Raw genomic sequence first — 26,428 nt, forward strand, 5'->3', positions numbered from 1 at the left:
TTACAGTTGCATTTCTTCAGGAGTGCTATGGCTCCTATTTGCCCAATGGTTCTCCATGACTCCATTCATACCATTCTGCTTAATGCTCTCTGCAGTTTCCTGGCTTATTGCACCTAATGGCAATGGACTATTGGCTTTTGTATTGTAGAGCTCCTCTCCTTCATATTTTGGCCATTTTCTTACTCTACAGCAAAGCAAATAGCACACTTCTAGCATGTTCAGTGCCAGGGAAACACATGCAACAGCAAACATGATATTAAAAATGGTCTTCTCTGTGGATCTGGACATGAAGCACTGTGTGATTGTAACCCAGTGAAAATAAGGGGTTAAATAATACATTAATGTTACTGCTCCTATTGAACCAAGTAAAGAAATGATCAGCCACACAGGACTGATTGTCTGGTTAAGTCCCACCCTAGCCCACTTGATTGACAGGTCATGATGTACCTGGGAGATCGGCTGCATGTGTGAGGAGGGAGAGGAGACATGCACATATGGTAGCGACCAGAGCAGAGAAAAACGGATGAGAAGCACCAAAAAAAGTTGACAGATTTGGAAAAACTAGTTGATCTACAGCTAACAGATTAGCAAAGGATATCCAAAGAAACAACTGGGAACTTGGGAAGTTACGGTTTTCTTCTTCCATCTATCTCAGTCAGGTCTTATGGACAGAGTGAGAACTACTTATGAAGACCCATTCCTATTGATGGCGAGTCTCCTAGTGTGATCCTGCCTGGAACTCAGAAGTGAACCATCGATTATTGCACCTGGTGGTAGGGTGGTGCTAGTCACCAGGACTATAACATACATTGACAAAGATTGTATTCTATCACAAGGAACTGTCACAAGAACAGTCATTAAAAGAACAGACAGCGGATTGACAGACTAGACATCAAAAGTGATCACAGACTACACAGACTTTAACGACCATTGACAAAGATAAGACTTTATTTAAAGGGCCCATTTTTTAAATTTTCTTTCATCTTGTATTTGAATGTTATGAGTTATTACCTGCAAACTTAAGTTACTAAATTTATACATTGCAACTCATCTTATTGTTTGTGTATTTTTATCTATGGTTATTATGGTCTACAGTGGCAGCCATTGAATTTGTTCCACGTTTCCGTGACTGGCCCTCAGCAGGCCCTTGGCCGTCCCCTGACTGGTTCGTGACTGTCTGCCGATTGGTCCGTGCAGATAATTTATCCCCCACAATGACGTAGTCAATGCAGTCCTGACTGGTGACGCCCCTAAGCAGCTTGTGTGAAAACCAGCTGCTATCCCTCATTTTTCCACGGGGAGGAGCAGTGATTGTCCGTTTCACAAAGCAGGTTTATCAAACGCTGAGAACAGCTGATTTCAGTTAGTTAATTCAACCCGGAGGAGTTTCACCGGGAGTTAAAAAGCCATAAGATTTTAATGCGCTCATACAGCGAGTTTGAATATGTTTATATATAATTGAAATAAAAGATTGATTGATTGATTGATTGATTGATTGATTGATTGAAGTGCGCATGCTCTCTACATAAACACTGTCTAGTGCAGCATGGATAGGCATGCATAAATAAATAAATAAATACAGCCTCCGCTACTGTCTAGTCCCAGGGAGGCTCGGCGTAGGCCACTGATGAAACTATTTGGCTGTCCTACTACTAGGCAACTACTTGTCTACTACTAATACTAGGCCTTTTGTAGTAGTAGTAATAATGATATTTGCCTACTGAAAGGTGATCAGGTGAAAAGTTGAAGCGGCAGCAAGACCTATGCTATTAAGCCTTTTGTAGGTTAAACAGGCTTCGGCAGACAACGTTCTGGAAAGGCTGTGTTTTTCTTTGGTTTGATTAGCCTACGATTTAATCTTTAAACATTATGGTTTCAGCAGTTCGCTTAAACATTGGAGGCTGTAGAGTTGGGCTGCAAGATTTCCCAACACTTGTTTAAGATGACAAACTTCATAGTAAGGAGAAAATAATTCCACAGTATTTAGTGCCTCATCAGTCTCAAAAATTAATAGTGAAGGACCAATGCGAATTAAGTCCCAAAAAAACATCTCGTAGGCCTATATTTTACGTTTTCAAAAAAGTCCGGAATTGGAAGTCGGTCAGTGGAGTGTAATGAAGTGTCTCATTCACTAAGCACAAAAGGTCGGAAAACAGTGGAGAAAACAGCGATTGCTTAAATAGGCTACTAATGTTTTACATTAGTAATTTAATGTATGTGACAAATAAGTTCATTGATTAAATAGATAAAGAAGCGAATACGCCGAAGCTCAAATTCAGGAAAGTGGCTCCGGTGTCGCAAGTGCAAAAGAACAGTTATTTGAAAGTTAACCTAATGAATTTGTGCGTGCGTGTGCGATTTCATGAAGAACCGGGACAATTGGCATTCACACCTATGACTCATTATATTCGCGCGCGCCCTCTCGCCCACTGTTGCTTCGTTTTCCCGATTTACACGCGTGTCTGAAGATGGAGTTTTCAGAAATATCCACTCTGCCCAGAGTTTGTGAAAGTAGCTGTTTTCAGTGACTGAAACCTCCGTATAGGTGTGAATGAGAGGTGCAACCGAATAAATAAATATGCGTCTTTTTTATCCGGCTACATGTAGGCTATCACTGCGCAAAGCCTCTAATGTTGAAATGGTAGTAATATTTGTTAAAATAATAGTAGGCTAATTTCCACATTAATCGGTAAAATGGCACAAGGGATGTGATGGGGGGATGGCCGTTTTATAAGGGGAATGATTTGAGATTTTTATTTCAGAAGGGGGATGCCTCCCCCTACATCCTCCCCAACTCGAGTACTGCGTATAAGGCCACCGGATATAGGCCCTTCGATTTCCATCACTAGAGCGAGTCAAATTACTTTCGGTTTTGCCAGCATGGATGCGCTTCTTTTAAATGAAAGCACAGATGTGTCAGACATTGACAAAACGGTAAAGAATAAGTGGAGATGGGCTTGGCTAAATGAAATGGGCGATAATGGCAAGCCATTTAGTTCATGGTGCAAAAAGATGAAAATGGCAGGTGTGTGCTTTTGTGTAGTTTGCCATAAAAAAAGTCTATGGAAGCAATGGCAAAAAACTAGATGCCTTTGGCTTCACTGCGAAGAAGCAGAAAAAGTGAACTTTCACTTTACTTTTCTTGCAAGTTCTTTCTGTTCCACTCTTTTGAAAGCATGGTTCAAGTTCGACTGCACTTGCACTTTTCTCTTAACCACTGTTGTGCATTACTAAAGTATTGTTGAAATAAATTTGCACTTTGCGCTGAAAACTTGATGTTTCATCATTTATAGCCAGTAATGACAATGGTAAAGTCTTGCCTTAGCTTTAGTCATTGTTAAAATTATGTAAATGTACTATAAGCAGGGGCCGAGGGGATAATGGACAACACGGCGTTTAAAATTTGACGCATCGCTGATGTGGTAGGGGCCAACGACATGGAGCTTTTTTTTCAGTCAGATGATTTTTTTTTTGCTTTAATCCATGAGTGCAGACATCCCAAGTCTCCCGGAAGTTCCGGGAGTCTCCCGCATATTGATAGTGGCTCCCTGATGCCCGCAAATTGGAGAATATCTCCCGGAATCTAGAGCAAGTGAGCAAGAGCGTGCACGCGAAACATTAATGTCTGCATCGCGCATATGACGGAGTGCGCGAGGGAGCCTGTGTGTGTGCCTGTTCATGTAGCGCATGCTCGACAAAAAGCATCCTGATTGGTTTACAGACATCCAAACTCATTTAGAACAGTGTAGAAATGAGCAGGAGAAAAACAGGGAGGGCTCGGAAAATGACTGCAGGCCGGAACCGAACCCAGGTCCCCAGATTTATGGTGTGGCGCCTTATCCACCTGAGCCACAAAGTCCTGCTGACATTGCTTTTAAATAGCCTACTTAAATCCTTAAAATGAGTCATGTAACGCATGTCTTCTGTGATCTGATCTCCAATGGTGAAATAAACCGGTTGTGATATGAGTACAGTCTGTTATTTTAGAAGATAAATTTAATATATAATTTAATATATAGCCTAATGAAAAATAATATTTTATAATATAATATCACGACATATTACTGTCTGTAACTGTTCATCACTAAAGCGTTTTCTAAGATCATAATGTCTGATATCTCATCTCATTATCTCTAGCCGCTTTTATCCTGTCCTACAGGGTCGCAGGCAAGCTGGAGCCTATCCCAGCTGACTACGGGTGAAAGGCGGGGTACACCCTGGACAAGTCGCCAGGTCATCACAGGGCTGACACATAGACACAGACAACCATTCACACTCATGGTCAATTTAGAGTCACCAGTTAACCTAACCTGCATGTCTTTGGAGTGTGGGGGAAACCAGAGCACCCGGAGGAAACCCACGCAGACACAGGGAGAACAGGCAAACTCCACACAGAAAGGCCCTCGTTGGCCGCTGGGCTCGAACCCAGGACCTTCTTGCTGTGAGGTGACAGTGCTAACCACTGTGCCGCCATGTCTGATGATATTATTTTTTATTACATATTAATATTACAACATCACTTTTAGCGATTTTAACAAAAGGTCTGCAAACATGTTTTTTTTTCTCAAGACCACATTTACACCGTAATGTAATCATATGAAAAATACCATTACAGACTGGTGGAGCAGCGTGCCGAAAATATGTATTTGGTCCAAGGTGTGTTTTTTTTTCATACGTCGCTGGCTCTTTTGTCAGTAGCGCATCACTTGCGCAGGTCTGGGGTTACCCTGCAATTTTCGGGTTGTTCTATTATTATTAGGCTACCGCATAAAAGCGGTCACACTGTGTGCTCAATAACTGTGTACAGCGCTGAAATAAATGTTTTGCAATGAATAAGAAGTGTTTTGAGTTAACAGCATATTTTTAACACTAGAAGGCCCAAAGTGCAGACTTTAGTCTGCAATGAAATACCCCCCAAATTTGTGAATAAGTCTAACGCACCATTACCTGCCTCCCATTGTTGTGTAAAGAATCATAATTATTGTGTTACCTGAGAAACAGCCTCTTTGTTTCTAACCCTAACCAGACTTCGTCACAACCAAGGCAACCAAGAAGGATCAGTTCTAACCCTAACCCCAAATCCTGGCTCTAACCCCAACCTGAGCTCACCCCTAACCCAACCCCTAGCCCAAAACCTAGCCTCAAATAATAATGGAATAATAACCCAAATATAACATGGGGGTGCTGACCAGGCACTTGTAGAGCATTGAAGATGGGGCTTGGGAAGGATAGTGCACCCTGCAATAATAACAGAAGCACTGAACTTTGTGTACGCTGCCACAAATACACCTGTGGCAAATGTACCATAGGAAAGACTCACCATGGGAATGTGGAAACTACTAGATGGGACAACTCTATGCTACATTTCTGTGCTTTGTATAGCCTCCATGTGTAGTGAGTCTGCTTTTCTTAGTGTGAAATAAATGTTTATTTTCTTCCTGAAGTTATACCGTCTGTAGTTTTTCCAAGCTGAAATTGTGTTTTTTGGGGCACTACACTCTAAAAAATAATGGGGCCAGTACCGGTTCTTCAGGGCGATGCCATAGAAGAACCTTTTTCAGGGCTTCAAAGAACCGTTCATGCAACAGTTCTTTAAAGAACCATTTAAACCATTTGTTTGAGCAGTGAAGACAGATTTGTGTAAACATAGCCTATGTGCATTGACCAGCAAATGGTAAGAGAATGCCAGGATCTGAAGAACCATTTCCAATGTGAAGAACCTTTTGTATAATGTAATGGTTCATCACAGAGTTTTGACTCTCCATGGAACCATCCAGAGATTTGAAGAACCACTGAAGCACCTTTATTTTTTAGAATGTAATTTCAGTCCTCTGTCCTCTGACATTGTAAGCTTGGCAGAGTAAATTGTCACTGAAATTAGGGTGTAACCTCAAACCAAATTACCATTCATGAATAGCAACCTCAGTGGGGGGTGGAGTGGCTGTTCACAATACAATGGAGACAGTTAGCACCTTGAGAGGAATACACAATTTTTGCAGAGAGGAGGGGGCATGCAGCAGAAGTGGGCCTTTTAATGAACCATGCTTATCACATACGGTAACACATTATCAACAAAGAAAGAAAAAACACAATGCCAAGGATCAGGAAAAGAACCACAGCGCTGTGATTAGTTGGGCTATCAATGGCTGACAGAGCCCCGGCACGTAACTAAGCATTATAAAGTTAAAAAATATTATTTTTATTGAAAAAACAAGAATGTAATGATTTCTAAGATTTCTAAAATGATTTTACCTAATGCAATTTTCTGCTTTAATCCACATTTGCTGGTGTTGAGCGTTTTTTTTTTTTTTTGCTTCTCAAAATCATCTCATCACAGATCACTCACTGCTGTGTGCAAGCTTCCCTGCCCCCTATTTGTTGAAAATCTTCTGTAGATGTCGGGGTTTTATACTGATTTATTATTATTATAATTGTTAATAATTAAACGTGATAAATCTGGTTATTAGGAACAAAGGAGGGCATAGTGGGAAATGATATGGTAACTGTCTCTTGTCGGTTCAAATACGATACTGTTTTGTGATTACACTGTACCGGTTAATAAAAATAGACAAATGGCATGAACCTCTCTACTGTCTCTTATTACACTAAAGAAAGGGCCTGGCCGAGTCATTGTGTATTACTGAAAAAAAGAACGAATGAATGATACACGGATTGTGTATCATTCGTTCTTTCCATTTTTAATTGGCAATCAAAAAATGAAAAAAAAAATTGTTTTTCATTTCAATTTTAGGCTCATATAAAAAAAATGAAAAAACAGTCATTTTTTTCATTTTTTTGTGTTAAAATAAAAACAAATAACAAAATAACCAGTCACTTTTTCATTTTTTGATTGCCATTTGAAAATAGAAAGAACGAATGATACACTGATTCATGTCCTCTAATAAAAAGCAAAGTTGGTCTGACACAATATGTTGAAAGCGACAAAATGAATGCCATGTTGTTATTGTTATCATTATTTATTATTACTATCAGTGGTCGAGTTGTAAAATCAAACCAGGGGGGATGGTGAAATTTTTAGTCGTGTGTCTACCCATCGGTCGGTCCGTCGGTGGGAAACTGGTTTGCTTTTAGGAGGGTTTGCATACAACGTAGGTCTGTGGACCTTGTTCATTTACCAGACATACAGTATTTTGTGCTGATAAAGTGTGTAGTACACACTATATACCCTTTTTATTGTTGTAAAAAAACATAATACACTGGTATTTTACTGTAAAACATGCACAGTGTGGATGTCGTGTCATATTTAGTCAGTCTGTCTCCTGGCTGACATACCTACCACATTCTCCATATTAGGGTGAAATGCAGATGACAAATTTGAAGTGCAACTTCATAGTCATGGTAGGCTCCTTTTAAATCATTTGGTAAATAATTAACATCATGTAACATACATTGACAAAGATTGTATTCTATCACAAGGAACTGTCACAAGAACAGTCATTAAAAGAACAGACAGCGGATTGACAAACTAGACATCAAAAGTGATCACAGACTACACAGACATTAATGACCATCGACAAAGATAAGACTTTATTTAAAGGGCCCATTTTTTATTTTCTTTCATCTTGTATTTGAATGTTGTGAGTTATTACCTGCAAACTTAAGTTACTAAATTTATACATTGCAACTCACCTTGTTGTTTGTGTATTTTCATCGATGGTTATTATGGTCTATGTCCATAGCTCCTTTACGAACCTAGAATAGAGGTGACCTTAACCAACAGTAGGTTACATTATATATGGGCAAGGGAACTTTTTACAGTGGAATTCGGGTATCATTACAAAGTTGTACAGGTAATACTGTCCAACGATAAAAGCAGCTTCCAGGACTATTTTGAAAAACAGCTGAGTCAAGTAGCTACACAACAACCTGCCTTTGATTTGGACTTTTCCATTTTCATTTGTGTATTTTGGTGTCATGACTGACTGGTTGCATTTGAGCTTTTCTCTCAGCTTGTTCTTCTGGTGGATGGTGTGGATAGCATGGCCGAGATACAACAGGGTTGGAGTGGACATGAAGTTGATCTGCAGGACCCAAAAGCAGACATGGGAGATGGGGAACTTCCAGTTGTAGCAGACGTTTTCACAACCCGGTGTGAATGTGTTGCAAACTAAATCGGATTGCTCATCTCCCCACACATTCTCGACTTCTGCGCCCAGAACGAGGATCCTGAAGATCAAGGCTGGATTAACTATATGGGCCTGCGGCACAGTGCCCAGGGGCACTAACCACTCACAGCCAGTGGGGGGGCACCACATGACAGAAACTTTAAAAATATTTTTCATGAATGTTTGTACACTTAAAATGGTTATACACTTGACATTGTTAAATAGTCATATATAATTCATTATGAACACTAATTTCATAAGAACAACAACAATAATCATAATTCTGAGCAAGAGTGGCCTATGTGACCATTAACCCCCCTTTCCTCAACCTGTCAGTTGAGCCAGTCCACCTACGGTGAAATGTATCAATTTTTTAAAAACCACGGTAGAAATGAAAAATGGACAGACATCAATTGAGTGGTTGTGCGAAGAGAAAATAAAAAAAGAGAGAAAGACTCCAGGCGTGTAGCTGCAATTAAAAATGTTCCAGTGTTAGATCGTGTTTTTATAAAAACATCGACAACTGCTGTCACTACCAGCGCTGAATCCGGGGAGGAGGATATGTGCGAAGCCACTTTAAGCCAGGTACAGATCAGTTCACACCATGGTGACGAGAAGGAAGACGAGGGTGTTATGGATGTCAGCCCAGCGCAGCCGACGCCGGTAGAACACTTCTCTATTTCAACTGATCCTGCGCTATGGGGAGAACATGTCTAGGTTCATACAGAACAGATACTCTTTGAATTGATACACATATGTACATTGTACATCTGAATATGCCATACTGGATGTTATTTGAATTCATATTTCGAATTGAGACATTTGAATATGTTGCCTAGATCGATGCTATTTTAATTGATACACATTTTGAATTGACACATTTGAATATGCTGTATTGTATATAGATGGATGTTGTTTAAATTGCTGATGCTGTTTGAATTGATATACATTTTGAATTGAGACATTTTAATATGGATAGAATAGAGTATGGATGCTTTGAAGGTTTTTATTGAGACATACAAATATATGCTGCTCATTTTTGAATAAAACATTTCAATATGCCTACATGCATATCGTTGGTTGTTTTCAGTGAATTTGATGGGCTGATGTAGCCTACTTAATAAATTTTCAATGAGGAAGAATGACCTTGTTTATGTGTACTATTGTTTATGTATATGCTACTATTTTTGACAGCAAAGGGCAAGGTTTGTGAGTGTGTGCAGGAGGTTACTGAACGCGTGCGCGCAGGGTGGTGGTGGTGGGGGCACTTGAGGTATAGTGCCCAGGGGCACCGCATTGGCTTAATACGGCACTGCTGAAGATGAAGAGGATGCTCATCCTGATCTTGCCAATGACAGTAGAATGGACCAGCACCTTATCCAGTAATGTGGAGAGAAAACTCCAGTCTCCCATTGTGTTTGATGATCAGGTTTACTCTAGAAGATTAAAGGGGAAAGATTCATTATAATACCTGAATGGTTTGGTATCACTGTTTATAAATGAACCCAGTATTATTTTATTCCACAACTTGTGTTCTTGTGTGATGCTTCCTATTTACTTGTGGATTGTTCACCAGTATTAGGGGTTATCCATAATTTTCATCATTATCACGAGTGTACAAACCGTATGCAGGGGGAGGGGGTTAATGACCAGGCATACACTTTTTAAAAATGAAAAAATGATGATCCGTCAGTGTGCGAATCGGCGGCCGCCATGCTAAAAATTTCGCGCCACATCGGTGTTGCCAGCTAGCTCTACACGCTTTCTTTCTTCAATACAACTACAATGGCTGACCCAGATTTTGACTGCATTTACAAATTTGTGAATAGCAGAAATACCGCTATTCACAAGACTCCTTCAAACGAGTACGAGCAGTTTTTAAACATTTATTGTTTCTTGCATTCTTCTGAGAGGAGGCAGTTAGGGCAGGACAGGCTGCTTGGAAAGAATCAAAAATGAACGTTTCAAAGCCAAAAGGCAACAGCTCCCCTTAAAAAGACAGTTCCTAATTTTCAAAAATCAGACCCTCCAGGATGTTGTGATTTGCAAATTCAACCAATCCCCGCGAATTCAGGGCGGTGTTGCAATTATATCCAATGACCGCAACTTTCCCGCAAATTTGACCAATTGTTGGCGTTGTTTTGAGGTGACGTTGACAAACTACCTTCCGCCTTACTTCCAGTGTTGCCAGATTGGGCAGTTTCCCACCCAGTTGGGGGGTTTCAAGTGCATTTTGGTGGGTTTTGAACATATTTTGGGCTGGAAAACGTCAGCAGTATCTGGCAACACTGCATGATGTGCGAGTCGGTGTTTATATAGGCTTAAATTCTGTTACTGAAAGTGTGTTATGTTTACAGTGAAGGATTGCATGCACTTTACATTATTTGTTTTACTTAATACAAGAAATTAATGGATGCCAACATTTTTGCCAAAATGGTATTTTATTTTCCATTGTTTATGCAGCTTCAACATCATACTGTGAGATTCTGTTCAAATTGTTTTTTTTCTTCTATAAAGCCTGAGCCATTTATTTTATTAGTTTATAATTCTTGTTTAATTTAGTCTTCAGGAGAGACTGCCTGCACACAGTACTAGTATTAATAGTTTTTTTTTTCTTACATGAAAGCTGAGGCATTTATATTATATATTAAGGTAACTTCATGTTGTGCTGTGAGGTTCTATGCACTTTAACTTTTGAACCAACAGGTGCATTTGGATAAGTAAAGCCTATTTTTCTGCATTTTTGTAGTCCTGGTAATCTTTTATATTGGTAAAGTTGTTTATAGGGCCATTTCTCAGTGTGTTTGTTTTTTTTTTAAATAGTTTTTCAGTAATAACTTCATCAACCTCATCACCTATCAGCTCATGTATGACTCGATTTTGTGGAATAACTGTTAAATATAATCTTTACAATTGGGCCGTAAATTTAACCCAAGCTTACTGAATTGTTTTGAAAAGAAACTATTTTTAGGGGTTTAATTAGGGCTGTAATCATCAGAAAATTTTGGATTTATGTATTGATTTAAATACAATGACTGAACTGAATCAATGCAGCATTATAAATCACTTATTATTATTATTATTATTATTATTATTATTATTATTATTATTAGTAGTAGTAGTAGTATTGAGGCACTGCCTAAAAGTGGAGCTCCCAACGAGTGTAAAATGTGTTAGTAAATAATCCCACATTATTTTTATAAAAGCAAATGAAAAATAAGTGCTGGATAAAAACCCATCTGTCTTAGGTCAATGAAGATACAAATTTTGTTGTCCTGTGGTCAAGTGTTTCTGAGATATATTGCCTTGCACTTACAATCAGGTTCCCTGTGGTGGTACACTTACATCATTCGTACATATGGATGGATGTTGTATGATCGCAAAAGCCATCAAAAATCAGGTAGATGCTTTATCATATTCTCTTAAGTATGGAGCGTCATGCAGGGAGCTCCGCTATTATTATTATTAGACTGATATGTAACTAGGCTAGCAAAGTGATTTCTGAAACTTCTTCTTTTGGCTGCTCCCGATTAGGGGTCGCCACAGTGGATCTTTCGTCTCCATTGCTCCCTGTCTTCCGCATCCTTCTCTACTACACCTGCCACTTTCATGTCCTCTCTCACCACATCCATGTATCTCCTCTTTGGCCTTCCTTGTTTTCATTTGCCTGGCAGCTCCATCCTCAACATTCTCCTTCCCACATGCTCTGCATCTCTTCTCAGGACGTGCCTATACCATCTCAGTCTCATCTCTCTTAGCTTAATTCCCAAGCTCTCCACATGTGCTGTCCCTCTGATGTGCTTGTTCCTTATCCTGTCCAACCTTGTCACTCCCATCGCAAACCTTAACATCCTCAACTCCGCCACCTCCAACTTTGCCTCCTGTCTCTTCGTTAAGGGTACAGTCTCCAATCCATACATCACAGCTGATCTCACTACTGTCTTATACATCTTGCCTTTCACTTTTGCTGAGACTTCCCTATCACAAATGACTCCCGAAATCCTTCTCCAACTGCTCCACCCTGCCTGCACTCTCTTTCTCACCTCACTGTCACAGCCCCCATTTTCTTGCACAGTTGACCCCAGGTACTTGAATTCACCAACTTTCTTTATGTCTACTCCTTGCATCTTCACTACACTCTCATCCCCATTCTCATTGATGCACATGTATTCTGTTTTGCTACTACTAACCTTCATTCCTTTTCATTCCAATGCATACCTCCATCTCTCCAAACCCAACTCATCCTCCTTTCTACTTTCACCACATATCACAATATCATCTGCAAACATCATGTTCCATGGTGACTCTTGCCTCACTTCGTCCGTCAAGCTATCCATCACTATGGCAAACAAGAAAGGACTCAAAGCAGATCCTTGATGGAGTCCCACCTTCACCTTGAACCATTCAGTTGTTCCAACTGCACACCTCACTGCTGTTTCACTGTTCTCATACATGTCTTGCACCACTCTACTTCTCATTCACTCCACTCTTTCTCATACAATACCATAACTCATCTCTCGGCACTCTATCGTATGCCTTCTCCAGGTCTACAAACACACAATGTAGCTTTCTCTGGCCTTCTCTGTACTTCTCCATTAACATTCTTAAAGCAAAAATTGCATCCGACGTCCTTGGCATAAACCCGTACTGCTGTTCACAGATTGCTACCTCTCTTCTCAATTTCACCTCCAGTACCCTTTCCCATAGCTTCATGGTGTGGCTCATCAATTTTATTCCTCTGTAATTATTGCAGCTCTGTGCATCTCCCTTATTCTTGTATATTGGGACTAGCACACTCTTTCTCCATTCATTTGGCATTTTCTCATTCTCTAGGATCTTTTTAAACAATCTCGTTAGGAACTCCACAGATGTCTAACCCAATATCTCCAAGCCTCAATCGGAATACCATCTGGTCCAACTGCTTTCCCAGTCTTCATTCTTTTCATGGCTGCCCTCACCTCATCCTTACTAACCAACTCTGCTTCCTGATTTGCTGTCTCCAATGAATCTGACCTTTCCTCTCTTGGATTCTCCTCATTTAATAAATCCTCAAAGTACTCTTTCCACCTTCTTAATACACTCTCTTTGTTTATCAGCACATTTCCATTTCCATCTTTCATCACTCTTACCTGCTGTACATGTCATGGTCCTACCTGTGGTTTTCCTCTCATCAGGTAACATTCCACTCCACTCCACTCAGTATCACCGACCATGCCCGCATGCTCCTTCTCTATCAGGCTCACCTGTTGCCAATTTACCATCATTGACTTTCAGTGGCTGTCATTGGCTGTTGCCTATCACCTGCTGCCTTCTCTGTGTATTTAAACTGCAGTCCTCCCAAGTCTCAGTGTCAGATTATCTTCAAAGTATGGTTCCCCTGCTTGATGGCAAGCCCAATCTGACTCCCTGTTGCCGACCCTGAAAGAACCGACTCTGTCAACTCTTCAGCCCTGGTAACCTGACCCTGTATTTCTGTCTCCATTCTCGCTACCTGACCTGTGACTCTGTGTTTCAGCCTGTTCCCAAACTCCTGTCTGTCATGCTGTCCGGTCTACCTGCTGAGAGACTGCTCACTGGGAACCCTCAGACGCCACCTCCATGCTCCCACCAGCCATCTCCGCCTCTCAGTCCCCCTGCCACTGAGCTTCACACACACATCCTCCCAACTCCCTTTCCCCTGCTATCAATAAACTCAACATTCAACTTTGCTCTTGGGTCCTCGTCTGTCTGTCTTGACAGAACGATCTGACCATCATGGACCCAGAGCTCTTCCCGACCAGCATGGGAGTTGAGCCCGAAATGACTGCTCTGCAGCGACTGGAACGCACAGAGGGAGACATAAACCGGATGTCCGGTGACATTGCATCTCTGCTCCAGCTTGGCCACCAACAACGACAGCAGTTCAACCAGCAGCAACAACTGTTTCAGCAACAACAGCTCCAGCAGCAGCTGCAGCTAACCCAAGTCCTGCAAGTACTCACCAACCTCACCACTCCATCCGCTCCTGCTCCACCTGCTCCAGCTCAATCTGCACCACCAAGCCCCTCTGCTGTGGCCTCCCCTCGAAATCCAGTTGCTCCAGTCCTAGCGGCACAGCCTCTAGTTCCCGGTGACCTGGAACCGAAGATTGGTAATCCGGAACGTTTCAATGGTGATCCAAACCAGGTCCGGCCATTCCTGACCAGCTGCCGTATCCAGTTTTCTCTGCAGCCCAGGACCTTCTTGACGGAGGGAGCCAAGATGGGGTATGTCATCACTCACCTGACTGGCCGGGCTCGGTTGTGGGGGACAGCAGAGTTCGACCGGCAAACCCCGGCCTGTGCCTCCTTCAGTGCCTTCACTGAGGAGATGTTAAAGGTGTTCGACCTGGGCTCGTCAAGAACAGAGGCATCACGAGCACTGATGAGTATCCATCAGGGCAACCTGACAGTGGCAGACTACTCCATTGACTTTCGTACCCTGGTGAGGCGCAGTTCGTGGAACATGGCGGCACAAGTGGACGCCTTCCTCCACAGTTTGGCGGACTACGTCAAAGACGAGCTTGTTTCCCATGAGCAACCCCCGACACTCGATGAGGTCATTACCCTTGCCGTACGCATCGATCACTGTATCCAGATCCGCAGACGAGAGAAGGGGTGTCCGAGTCAACCTGCCACCCGCACTCAAGGTGAGTCTTCTGCTGCCCAGGTCCCGCCTGTCACGCCCCAAAGCCAACATAATCAGTCTGAGCCCATGGAGATCGGCCGCGCCTCCCTCACCCCCGAAGAGTGACAGCGCCGCCTAACCTCAAACCTGTGCCTCTCCTGCGGAGGTGAAGGTCACCATGTCACCACCTGCCTGGCAAAAGCCAGAGCTCACCAGGCGTAGGGGAGATCCGGGTGAGCTCGACATGTATCCAGTCTCCCTCCATCCGAAAACACCTGCTTCAGCTCCGCCTTCAGCTTCCCGACACCACTCATACCCTGGCCGCCCTGGTGGACTCTGGAGCCGAAGCAAACATCATGGATACAGGGTTCGCACGGCAGCTGGGAGTGGGCCATCACCATCTCACTCCACCCGTTCCCGCACAAGCGCTGGGTGGACATCGTCTCGGCACAGTGACACACATCACAGCCCCCGTGACAATGCTGCTGTCAGGAAACCACCAGGAGTCCATCCAGTTCCACCTCCTACACTCACCCGGCCAACCACTCATCCTAGGTTACCCATGGCTCCGTCAACACAACCCCCAACTTGACTGGGAGACTGGCACAATATGAGAGTGGGGAAGGGGCTGCCATCAGACCTGCTTAAAGGGAGCCGTCCTGCCAACCAACCAGGAGACCACCAGCTCCGCCCCTGACATATCCAAGGTTCCTGTCTGCTATCACAACCTGAGAGAGGTGTTCAACAAGTCCAAGGCCACGTCTTTGCCCCCACACCGACCATACGACTGCGCCATCGACCTCCTGCCAGGTACCACCACACCCCGAAGGGCTGTCTCTACTCCCTGTCAGCCCCGGAAAGAAAGGCCATGGAGGACTACATAAACGACTCTCTGGCTGCTGGCATAATCCGTCCATCGTCCTCTCCTGCCGGAGCTGGATTCTTCTTCATGGGAAAGAAGGATGGTTCTCTTCGCCCATGCATAGATTACCGGGGCTTGAACGACATTACAGTTAAGAACTGCTACCCTCTGCCACTATTCTCCTCCGCCTTTGAACTGCTGCAAGGGGCCACAGTGTTCACCAAACTAGATCTCCGGAACGCTTACCATCTGGTGCGAGTGAGAGAAGGCGACAAGTGGAAGACTGCATTCAACACCCCGACGGGACATTATGAATATCTTGTCATGCCATTCGGTCTCACCAATGCCCCAGCAGTGTTCCAGGTGCTGGTAAACGACATCCTCAGAGACATGCTCAATAAGTTTGTTTTCATTTACTTGGACGATATTTTGATCTTCTCAAAAACCCTGTCAGAACACACCCACCATGTCCAGTTGGTCCTGCGCCACCTGCTTGAGAACTCGCTGTTTGTGAAAGCAGAGAAGTGCGAGTTCCACGCTCAGTCTGTCTCGTTCCTGGGATATGTGGTGACCGAGGGCAGCATTCAAATGGACCCTGCGAAGGTGTCGGCAGTGACGTCGTGGCCGGTTCCAGGGAGTCGTAAGAAACTGCAGCAGTTCCTGGGGTTTGCCAACTTTTATAGGAGATTCATCCGGGGCTACAGCACCATGGCAGCCCCACTCACCGCACTGACCAGCATCAAACAGCCTTTCCAATGGACTGCAGCAGCTGACAAAGCTTTCAAAACACTCAAGGCCCATTTCACTTCAGCTCCCATCCTCCGGATGCCTGACGCCGAGCGGCAGTTTGTGGTGGAGGTAGATGCTTCGGATGTGGGAGTCGGGGCTGTGCTTTCCCAGTGAGCAGCAGAGGATGGCAAAATGCATCCCTGTGCCTTCTACTCCCGAAGACTGACCCCAGCAGAGAGCAACTATGACATCGGCAACCGCGAGCTACTGGCTGTCAAGTTCGCCCTCGAGGAGTGGCGCCACTGGTTGGAGGGGTCTAAGGTTCCGTTTGTGGTCTGGACTGACCACAAAAACCTGGAGTATATCCGGACAGCCAGGAGGCTAAACTCCCGCCAGCGCCAGTGGTCATTATTCTTCACCCGATTCAACTTTGTCCTTTCCTACCGTCCTGGCTCCCGCAACATCAAGCCCGATGCACTCTCCCGGATGTTTCAGAAGGATGAGGCATCCAAGGAGGAATCAACACCTATCCTCCCAAGCCCCTGTGTCGTTGATGCCCTGACCTGGAACATCGAGGAGCAGGTTCGAGAAGCCATCAGGAACCAGCGCTTGCCCCTCCAACTGTCTCTATGTCCCAGCCGGTCTGAGGTCTCAGGTGATTCAGTGGGGACATGACTCCCGCCTGGCCTGTCACCCCGGGGTCACACACACCCTCCATCTGCTGTCCCAGCGGTTCTGGTGGCCGTTGATGAGGAAGGACATCCAGGAGTTTGTGAGAGCCTGCCCCACTTGCAACCAGCACAAATCCCCCAGTCAGCCCCCAGCCGGGTTACTCCAGCCCCTGCCAGTACCCATGCGTCCCTGGTCCCATGTCTCCCTGGATTTTGTTACTGGTCTTCCTCCATCGGAAGGTAATACAGTCATCCTCACCATTGTGGACCGCTTCAGTAAGATGACCCACTTTGTGCCTCTCCCAAAGCTGCCAACTGCAAAGGAGACTGCCCGGGTCATCTTAGAACACATCTTTCGAGTTCACGGTCTGCCCAGGGATATCGTGTCTGACCGGGGACCGCAGTTCTCCGCCAGTTTCTGGAAAGAATTCTGTCACCTCCTCGGGGGCACTGCCAGTCTGTCATCTGGGTTTCACCCACAGTCAAATGGCCAAACGGAGCACATGAACCAAGAACTGGAGAAGGCACTTAGGTGTGTGGCTTCACGCAACCCCCACGCCTGGGCTCAACATCTGCTCTGGGTGGTATATGCCCACAACTCCCTCACCAGTTCTGCCACCAGACTCTCCCCCTTCCAGTGTGTGTATGGATATCAACCACCTCTGTTTGCCAGCCAGGAGGGAGATGCTACCTGCCCGTCTGCTCTCGCCTACACCCGCCGCTGCCGCCGCACATGGGCCCAGGCCCGCACCGCACTCCTGAAGTCCAGTGCCAGCTATGCTATTGGGGCTAACCGGCGGAGGACCCCTGCACCCGTTTACCATGTTGGCCAGAAGGTATGGTTGTCTGCTCGAGACCTACCACTGCGGGTGGAGTCACGCAAATTGGCGCCTTGCTACATCGGACCCTTTCCCATACAGAAGGTCATCAGTCCAATGGCAGTTCGGCTGCTGCTGCCCAAGACCATGAAAGTACATCCCACCTTCCACGTCTCCAAACTCAAACCGGTGCACGAGAGCCCCCTGGTCCCGGCAGCACCGCCGCCTCCACCTCCACACTTCATTGATGGTGGACCAGTCTACACGGTCCGGCGACTGCTCCGCTCTCGATGAAGGGGTAGGGGCATCCAATACTTGGTAGACTGGGAGGGTTATGGTCCTGAGGAGAGGGCATGGGTCCCCGCTGGAAGAATTTTGGATCCGGCCCTCATCGCCAACTTCCATCGCCTACACCCGACGGGGTCGACGTAGGGGTTCTCACCGTGCGGATCCACTTCCGGACCCTGCCGCCACCCCTGCTCCAGTGTCCAAGTCTGACTCTGAACCGAATCCTGGGCGAGGGCCCTTGGATGACTAGTCCTCCGACAGTGATGATGGTGCGGAGGCTATGGACACTGACCGGTCAGAGGAATTCTGACCGTCCACCGGTATTCCCCCTCCTCCCTCCTGTCTTGGTGGGTCTGTGTCTAGGGACTTCTGGAGCCATCCCTTGGGGGGGGGGGTTCTGTCATGGTCCTACCTGTGCTTCTCCTCTCATCAGGTAACATTCCACTCCACTCCACTCAGTATCACCAACCACGCCCGCATGCTCCTTCTCTATCAGGCTCACCTGCTGCCAATTTACCATCATTGACTTTCAGTGGCTGTCATTGGCTGTTGCCTATCACCTGCTGCCTTCTCTGTGTATTTAAACTGCAGTCCTCCCAAGTCTCAGTGTCAGATCGTCTTCAAAGTATGGTTCCCCTGCTTGATGGCAAGCCCAATCTGACTCCCTGTTGCTGACCCTGAAAGAACCGACTCTGTCAACTCTTCAGCCCTGGTAACCTGACCCTGTATTTCTGTCTCCATTCTCGCTACCTGACCTGTGACTCTGTGTTTCAGCCTGTTTCCAAACTCCTGTCTGTCGTGCTGTCTGGTCTACCTGCTGAGAGACTGCTCGCTGGGAACCCTCAGACACCACGCTCCCACCAGCCATCTCCGCCTCTCAGTCCCCCTGCCACTGAGCTTCACACACACATCCTCCCAACTCCTTTTCCCCTGCTATCAATAAACTCAACATTCAACTTGTGCTCCTGGGTCCTCGTCTGTCTGTCCTGACAGTACATCCCTTGCTTCCCTGTTTCTCTGCCTAGCTAGTCTGTACAGGTCTTTCTCTCCTTCTTTGGTCTCCAGTCTTTCGTACAACTCCTGGTATGCATCTGCTTTCACCTTTGCTACTGCTCTTTTTGCCTGCTTTCCTCGTCTCTCTAATCGTCCCAATTCTTCTTTGCTAGCCTCTTCCCTTTTATAATTTCCTGCACTTCTTTGTTCCACCACCATGTCTCCTTGTCTTCCTTCCTCCTTCCCAATGATCACCCTAGCACCTTCCTTGCTGCCTGTCTTACTAGTACAGCAGTAGTATTCCAATCTTCTGGCAGACTTCCATGACCACTCATTGCTCATCTCATTTCTTCCTTAAACTCCTTCTGATGTTCAATCTCTTTTAGTTTCCACCACTTAATCTTCAGCTCCACTATTTCACGCTTCCTCTTTTTCACTTTCAAGCTCATCCTGCACATGACCACTTGATGTTGTCTAGCTACACTCTCCCCTGCCATCATTTTACAGTCTCCAATCTCCTTCAGGTTACCCCTTCTGCAGAGTATGTAGTCCACCTGTGTAGATCTTCCTCCACTCTTAAACATCACCCTGTGCTGCTCTTTCTTCTTGAATATTGACTATTGCCAAATTCATCCTCTTTGAAAAATCAACCACCATTTGCCCTTCCACATTTCTCTCTCTTACACCATATCTGCCCATCACATCCTCATCTCCTCTGTTTCCCTCACCAACATGTTCATTGAAATCTGCTCCTATCAGCATGTGCTCCTCCCTCAGTATACTTTCTACCACTTCATCCATCTTTTCCCAGAAAGACTCTTTCTCTTCATTCTCACATCCAACCTGTGGGGCATACGCGCACACACAACATTGATCACCACTCCTTGAATCTCCAACTTCATGCCTATCACTCTATCTGACTGACACCCTCTTCACATCAATCACACTGTTGACCAACTCTCCCCTCAAAACAATACCAACACCATTTCTCTTTCCATTGACTCCATAATAAAACAACTTGCATCCATCTCCAATGTTCTTGGCCTTGCTTCCTTTCCACCTCGTCTCCTGCACACACAAAATGTCCAACTTCCTTCTTTCCATCATACCTGCTAACTCTCTCGCTCTGCCAATGTTTCCACATTCAGTGTTCCTACCCTCAATTCTAAGCTCCTTCCCTTCCATCTTTCACACTCTCTCCTAACACGCCTCCCCCCTCTCTTTCTCCTTCTCTGTTTTGGCTCAACATTAGCATACTTTCCACCGGCACCCTGTTGACCAACAGTACCGGAGGTGGTTGTTGTTAGCCCGGGCCCCAACCGATCTGGTATGATATTTCTCTTTTCATTCCGCATGTTAGATTTGGCACAGTTTTACACCAGATGCCCTTCTTGATGCAACCCTCTCCAATTTATCCAGGCTTGGGACCAGCACCAAGAGTACGCTTATGCACCCCCAGTGGCTGGATTAAAGTGATTTCTGAAACTCTCACACTTAAAATAGTCCTTCTCTATGTTCTCATAATTCACAAATTAATTGTAGGGCTATCCCAGATTCTGCGCAAAGTTGGACACCTATCAGTCGGAAGTTACTAAATCATTGCATTGTAGCAGATTCAGTGGTGCCATCAAATATTAAATCATTCTTAACTGCATGTAAGATATTTTGCACATTTCTCATAATCATGAAGTAAAACCTAAACACAACATACAGGCTTGATTTTTGACCTCATACGTTTTGCAAATGTGTCAGATTTTATATACTACAGGAATGACAGATAGCTATTTTTCCATGCTGGTCTCCAGAGATCAGCCTTGTCTCCTTAGTGACAGACATATCATCCTCCCACAGATCCCTCGCTCTTTAAGTGTAGTTCTATTTCCCCAGGGCCAGGAATGACCACAGTGTATTCTTTATCTGTAGAGACTGATGGGAACTGGGGTAGGTCAGGGATCATTCAGTGTTGTGATGTTATCTTTAACCTTTTAATGTTCTCACTCAGGGGAATCAAACAAATATTTATTTTGTTCTAGGAATAATAATAATAATAATAATAATAATAATAATAATAATAATAATAATAATAATAATAAAGTGAGTTATATTGTGAACCCAGTGATATATGATGCAATAATAAATGTTACTCTCAAAGAAGCCTTTTTTTCTGGAAGTTTCTTGTCAAAAAAGGAAAAAAAAAAACAGTGAAAAGGAATTTCTCTCCTGCCAGCTGAACCATTGCACAGATTAGCTTGTCCTTTTTTTGTCTTAATTTAAAAATAATTTATGGATTTGTGTTGGCTTGTATTCTTTCATGGTTAATGAATTAATTAATGACAAAACCAAATTCTTCATAATTGGAACTAAACAGGGCGGCACGGTGGTGTAGTGGTTAGCACTATCACCTTACAGCAAGAAGGTCCTGGGTTCGAGCCCAGCGGCCAGCGAGGGCCTTTCTGTGTGGAGTTTACATGCTCTCCCTGTGTTTGCATGGGTTTCCTCCAGGTGCTCCGGTTTCCCCCACAGTCCAAAGGCATGCAGGTTAGGCTAATTGGTGGCTCTAAATTAACTGTAGGTGTGAGCGTGAATGGTTGTCTGTGTCTATGTGGTAGCCCTGTGATGACCTGGCAACATGTCCAGGGTGTACCCCGCCTCTCACCCATAGTCAGCTGGGATAGGCTCCAGCTTGCCTGCGACCCTGTAGAAGGATAAAGCGGCTAGAGATGATGAGATGAGATGAGTTAATTAGAGATGATGATTTATCTCATTTTAAATCTTTACTTAAAACCCATTAAGTAAAGATTTAAAATGGGAGACAAACACAGTCACTATCATCAAAAAGGCTCAGCAGAGGTTGTACTTTCTGCGCCAGCTCAGGAAGCTCAACCTGCCTAAGGAGCTGCTGACACAATTCTACTCTGCCATCATTCAGTCTGTTCTTTGCTCTTCCATCACTGTTTGGTTTGGATCGATCACCAAACAGGAGAAGAACAGACTGCAACGGACAATAAGGTCTGCAGAGAAAATTATTGGTGTCAACCTGCTCTCCATCCAAGACTTATACTTGTCCAGAGTCAGGAAACGGGCAGGTAACATCTCTGCGGACCCATCACACCCTGGTCACAATCTGTTTAATCTTCTCCCCTCAGGGAGGCGGTATAGATCTCTGTATGCAAAAACAACCAGACACAAGAACAGTTTCTTCCCTCAGGCTGTCTCTGTGATGAACAGCTAAAATCCAGATTCATATATCAGTAATATCACTTGCAGAATATCTGCACACTCATAGTGCTCACTGTTACTTGTATTTATACTTATTTAAATTTACTATTCATCTTTGCACTATGCACCATATTGCACTAAAAGGGAAATCCTTTCTGTGATGAACAGCTAAAATCCAGATTCTAATATCACTTGTAAAATATCTGAACACTTATACTGTCATTCTGTGCACACTGTATACTTTATATTTATTTAACTATTCCATACTTGACTTACCTGGATTACTTTGCACTATGCACCTATTTTTGTTGTTGTTGTTTGCTTGTTTGTTTGTTTTGTGTATACGCTTTTTTTATCTGTTTTGTACTATGAGAGCTAAGTGAACCGGAGTCAAATTCCTCGTGTGTGTCCACATACTGTACCTGGCAATTAAAGTGTTTCTGATTTCTGATTACTTTAATTTAGTTTTAATATTTGACATTTTTCAGAATTTTATATGTGATCTATCTATCTATCTATCTATCTATCTATCTATCTATCTATCTATCTATCTATCCTGCAGCTAAGCAATATTTCATGGTTTTCATATTATTTTTAGGATTAGGATCATTTCATTCCTTTATTTTATCTATGGATGATATTTTAAGTGGATTTGATCATATATGCATGTGCTATATAAGTAATAAACATTACTTATATAGCATGTGCTATATAAGTAATAAACTACTTATATAGCATGTGCTATATAAGTAATAAATATTATTATATTATTACTACTAGAGCGGCAGCTACAATTATCGACACCTTTCCAGATTTACCAATAAAAAAACAATTTTACAAAGGTGAGTTTCAGTTACAACAGTTAATATTGGTTCATTAATCAGCCAGAAGACCCCCCTCGCCCTTTGATCTTGTCATTTGATGATGCAGCTTGTTACCTGAGATGGAATTTTTTAGCACGATCAGCAATTTGAGGAAAACCTGGATGTTCTCATCGCAGGTAAGCATGGTAAAAAGATCATGGGCATGTTTTGACTGATCAAATTCACCGATATTTCATGATCTCCTTGTCAAAACCCACTGTGTTTCTTACTTTTTCATTTGACAATCACCATTTTGTACCTAAAAATGTGTTTGAGAAGTCACATGAGGTGTTGATAATAGTGAGCACTTTTACCGGTGTCCACCATTATTGACACTCTGTGGAATTCAGTGACATTTACAGCTGTTATGGATTGATCTTTGTGTAACATCGTTGAAGTAGATGAAGTGTAATATATATGAGTGATTCCACGCTTATGGGTACTGAAATGGGGACATGAACTTATTCACCTAAAACCATTTCTTTTTTTACCATCAGGTCACAAAACATGTAATCTTTAATGAATGATATGTTAAAAGATAACTTTAATTTTCTGAGATGTAATAAAAACATATTTATATGCCAAAGTCAAGCCTATGAGTTCCAAAATGATGTCTGTTACATTACTTCTGTTACGATTGTCCATCTCGCGTCTGTTACAAATTAATTACAATCTAGCTATATACCATGTTAATCTTATTGAAAGGATGTGTATGTTTATTCTACTACACATGTTTATTAATTATATTTGCTAAAACATCACCTTCCTATGTTTCAAAAAGTAATTCTACATTGTTAAAATTGAGAATATATATGTCCACAACACTTCTGTTACATTCTGACTTTGGCATATAAATATGTTTTTTTTACATCTCAGAAAATTAAAGTTATCTTTTAACATATCATTCATTAAAGATTACATGTTTTGTGACCTGATGGTAAAAAAAAGAAATGGTTTTAGGTGAATTTTTAAAAATAAGTTCATGTCCCCATTTCAGTACCCATAAGCGTGGAATCACTCATATATATATATATATATATATATATATATATATATATATATATATATATATATATATATACACACACACACACACACACACACATTTTATATATGTATGTACATGGGCGCCGCCGGGGGGGAAAGGTTAGAACAATTCTTGGGGCCCAGCACTGCCATGGGGCCCTTTAAGGGGCTGATAATATGCGTTTAATGATTTTAATAAGACTTTTGAAATAACAACAATGCAATATTCCATCTGGTAAAATGAGCTAATTGAACAAGGTTGTCTATTTCTTGAGTTCTTCAACATATTGTCATTTAACCCTCCCCCTTTTGCGAAATGGTACGGTCCAGTTCTGGTAGAAGCGCGATGCGTTAAATCTGTGTGCTGATCAGTGCAATGCTACTTGCTGCTGTGTCGCGGTGCAGCAGCCAGCCAGCCAGCAGTGGAGTGCGTACAGTCTATGATCGCTAAATATGAAGAGTGGCTGTCAAAAACGTAAAGAAAGGCAGCTGAAAGCTGAGAGGGACCGGAAAGGCAGGCAACTGGTCACTCAGTTTTTCCCAAAGAAAGGTAGCTATCGCTCACATGTGTGTTCAAAATATTAGCGAATGGTAAATGAACAGTATTGAACGTGGTTGGATTAGCCTATCAAGAGAACACTTTTACAGTTTGTACAGTGACATTTTTTCCATTTTAATAACTGAACTGACGTGTGATAAACAAGATGAAATATTACGTTATGCTGGTGCTAATAACTAGTGCTAATAACCAGTTTCATAACTAATGGGGTGCCCTAAATATGCACAGATTCAGCCTCAGGGGGACCTCCGCCCTACCAAACCACTGAACCCCCCTTTGGAGGAGGTGGTAAGCAGCAATACAACCCATAAATGCTTTAGGATTGAAGTTTTTAATGAGCAAGCGCCATATACAGTTTGCTAGACTAAAGGGCTGATGACACGAACATGACTCTATGTAATTTCTTAAATAAACTATACAACATGGCAAACGTTAGATTTCTGTTATAATTACGTGAAAAGAAGCTGTTGTTACGCGAATATCCAACTTTTAATTGCACAGCGCAAGAAAACTGGGTTGTGACGTCAGCGGGAGAACACGCTGCGGTTCACTGGCTGTTCTACTCATAGACATCCTATGGTTCTAATCTGGTTCTACTCAATGGAAATGGCGCATGAAAACGCCGATGAACTCTCTAGTGCTAGCTCTTCCTCTTCTGGGAGTCTAGAATTGTGTTGCTCTCTTCCGAATACAATCTATGATAGCCTACCCTCTTTACCCTTTGCCTCTCTTGTTGCTAGGCGGCAGTTACATGAAAGCCGCAAACTTTCACAAGCAAATACATGACTGATATCACGCCGACTTTATGATTACATTTATGATTATCATGTAGAATCTATAGCTCTACGTACCTTTATCTTATGTCGTTTCATAACACATGTTCTGACAGGAGGACTGTCTTTGGATCCGGCATAGCTACTAGTAGACCCCCTCCGGAATACTGGCAGAATACTGGCAGTGTTGCCAGATTGGGATTTTTACCGCCCAGTTGAGCGGTTTCAAGTGCATTTTGGTGGGTTTTGAACATATTTTGGGCGGGAAAAATCCCAATCTGGCAACACTGTGTAGGCACTGCTGATGGTAGTAACACACGTTTGTGCTGAACTGAACACCCAAGAGATTCTTTTAAGCTGGGAAGGGTGTCAAAACAATCCAAATCGAAGTGTTCAGAGCACAGGACGGATGTTGGTGAGGGCTCCCACTTGTCACGAGTGCGCCTGACTTGCTTCACCCACTTCGCATGCAGCTCGGGATCTCTGAGAAACTTGAATAAACTTGTAGGTTTTGGAGCAAAAGCCGGCAACACAACGCGAAGGCATAATAACTAATATATATACGTATTGGCTCGAATATAAGACGGTGTTTTTGTTGTAAAAAATAGCTCTTAAAAAGGGGGGTCGTCTTAAATTCGCGGACTAGACAAAATGCCGCCAAAAACGAAAGTGAAAGTGAGGACAGTGAGAGTGAGCAAAGTGAGGCTGAGGATCTCTGTGCTGAGTAGCTGTAATTTAGCAAACTACCCTTTCCATTGTTTCAGTTGTTTATTATTGTAAACCTTAATGTATTGTTTAATGCATTGTTTAAAGCACTGTTCTGCAAATTTATTCCATATACTCGTAGGCTATGGGA

At 43.4% G+C, this 26,428-nt stretch overlaps 1 protein-coding gene across 1 annotated transcript; it reads right to left on the reverse strand.

Annotated features, from left to right (window-relative positions):
* On the reverse strand, nucleotides 1-26,379 carry LOC132883165 (gap junction Cx32.2 protein-like). Its single transcript, XM_060916432.1, has 4 exons — nucleotides 25,651-26,379; nucleotides 9,440-9,562; nucleotides 7,759-8,200; nucleotides 1-304 (listed from the first exon to the last, which is right to left on the reverse strand). The coding sequence occupies exons 2-4, from the start codon at nucleotides 9,537-9,539 to the stop codon at nucleotides 1-3; spliced, it is 846 nt and encodes a 281-aa protein (XP_060772415.1). The 5' UTR covers nucleotides 9,540-9,562; nucleotides 25,651-26,379.
* Nucleotides 26,380-26,428: the final 49 nt, after the last annotated feature.

Source organism: Neoarius graeffei, chromosome 3, assembly GCF_027579695.1.
Source record: "Neoarius graeffei isolate fNeoGra1 chromosome 3, fNeoGra1.pri, whole genome shotgun sequence".
NCBI lineage: Eukaryota > Metazoa > Chordata > Actinopteri > Siluriformes > Ariidae > Neoarius > Neoarius graeffei.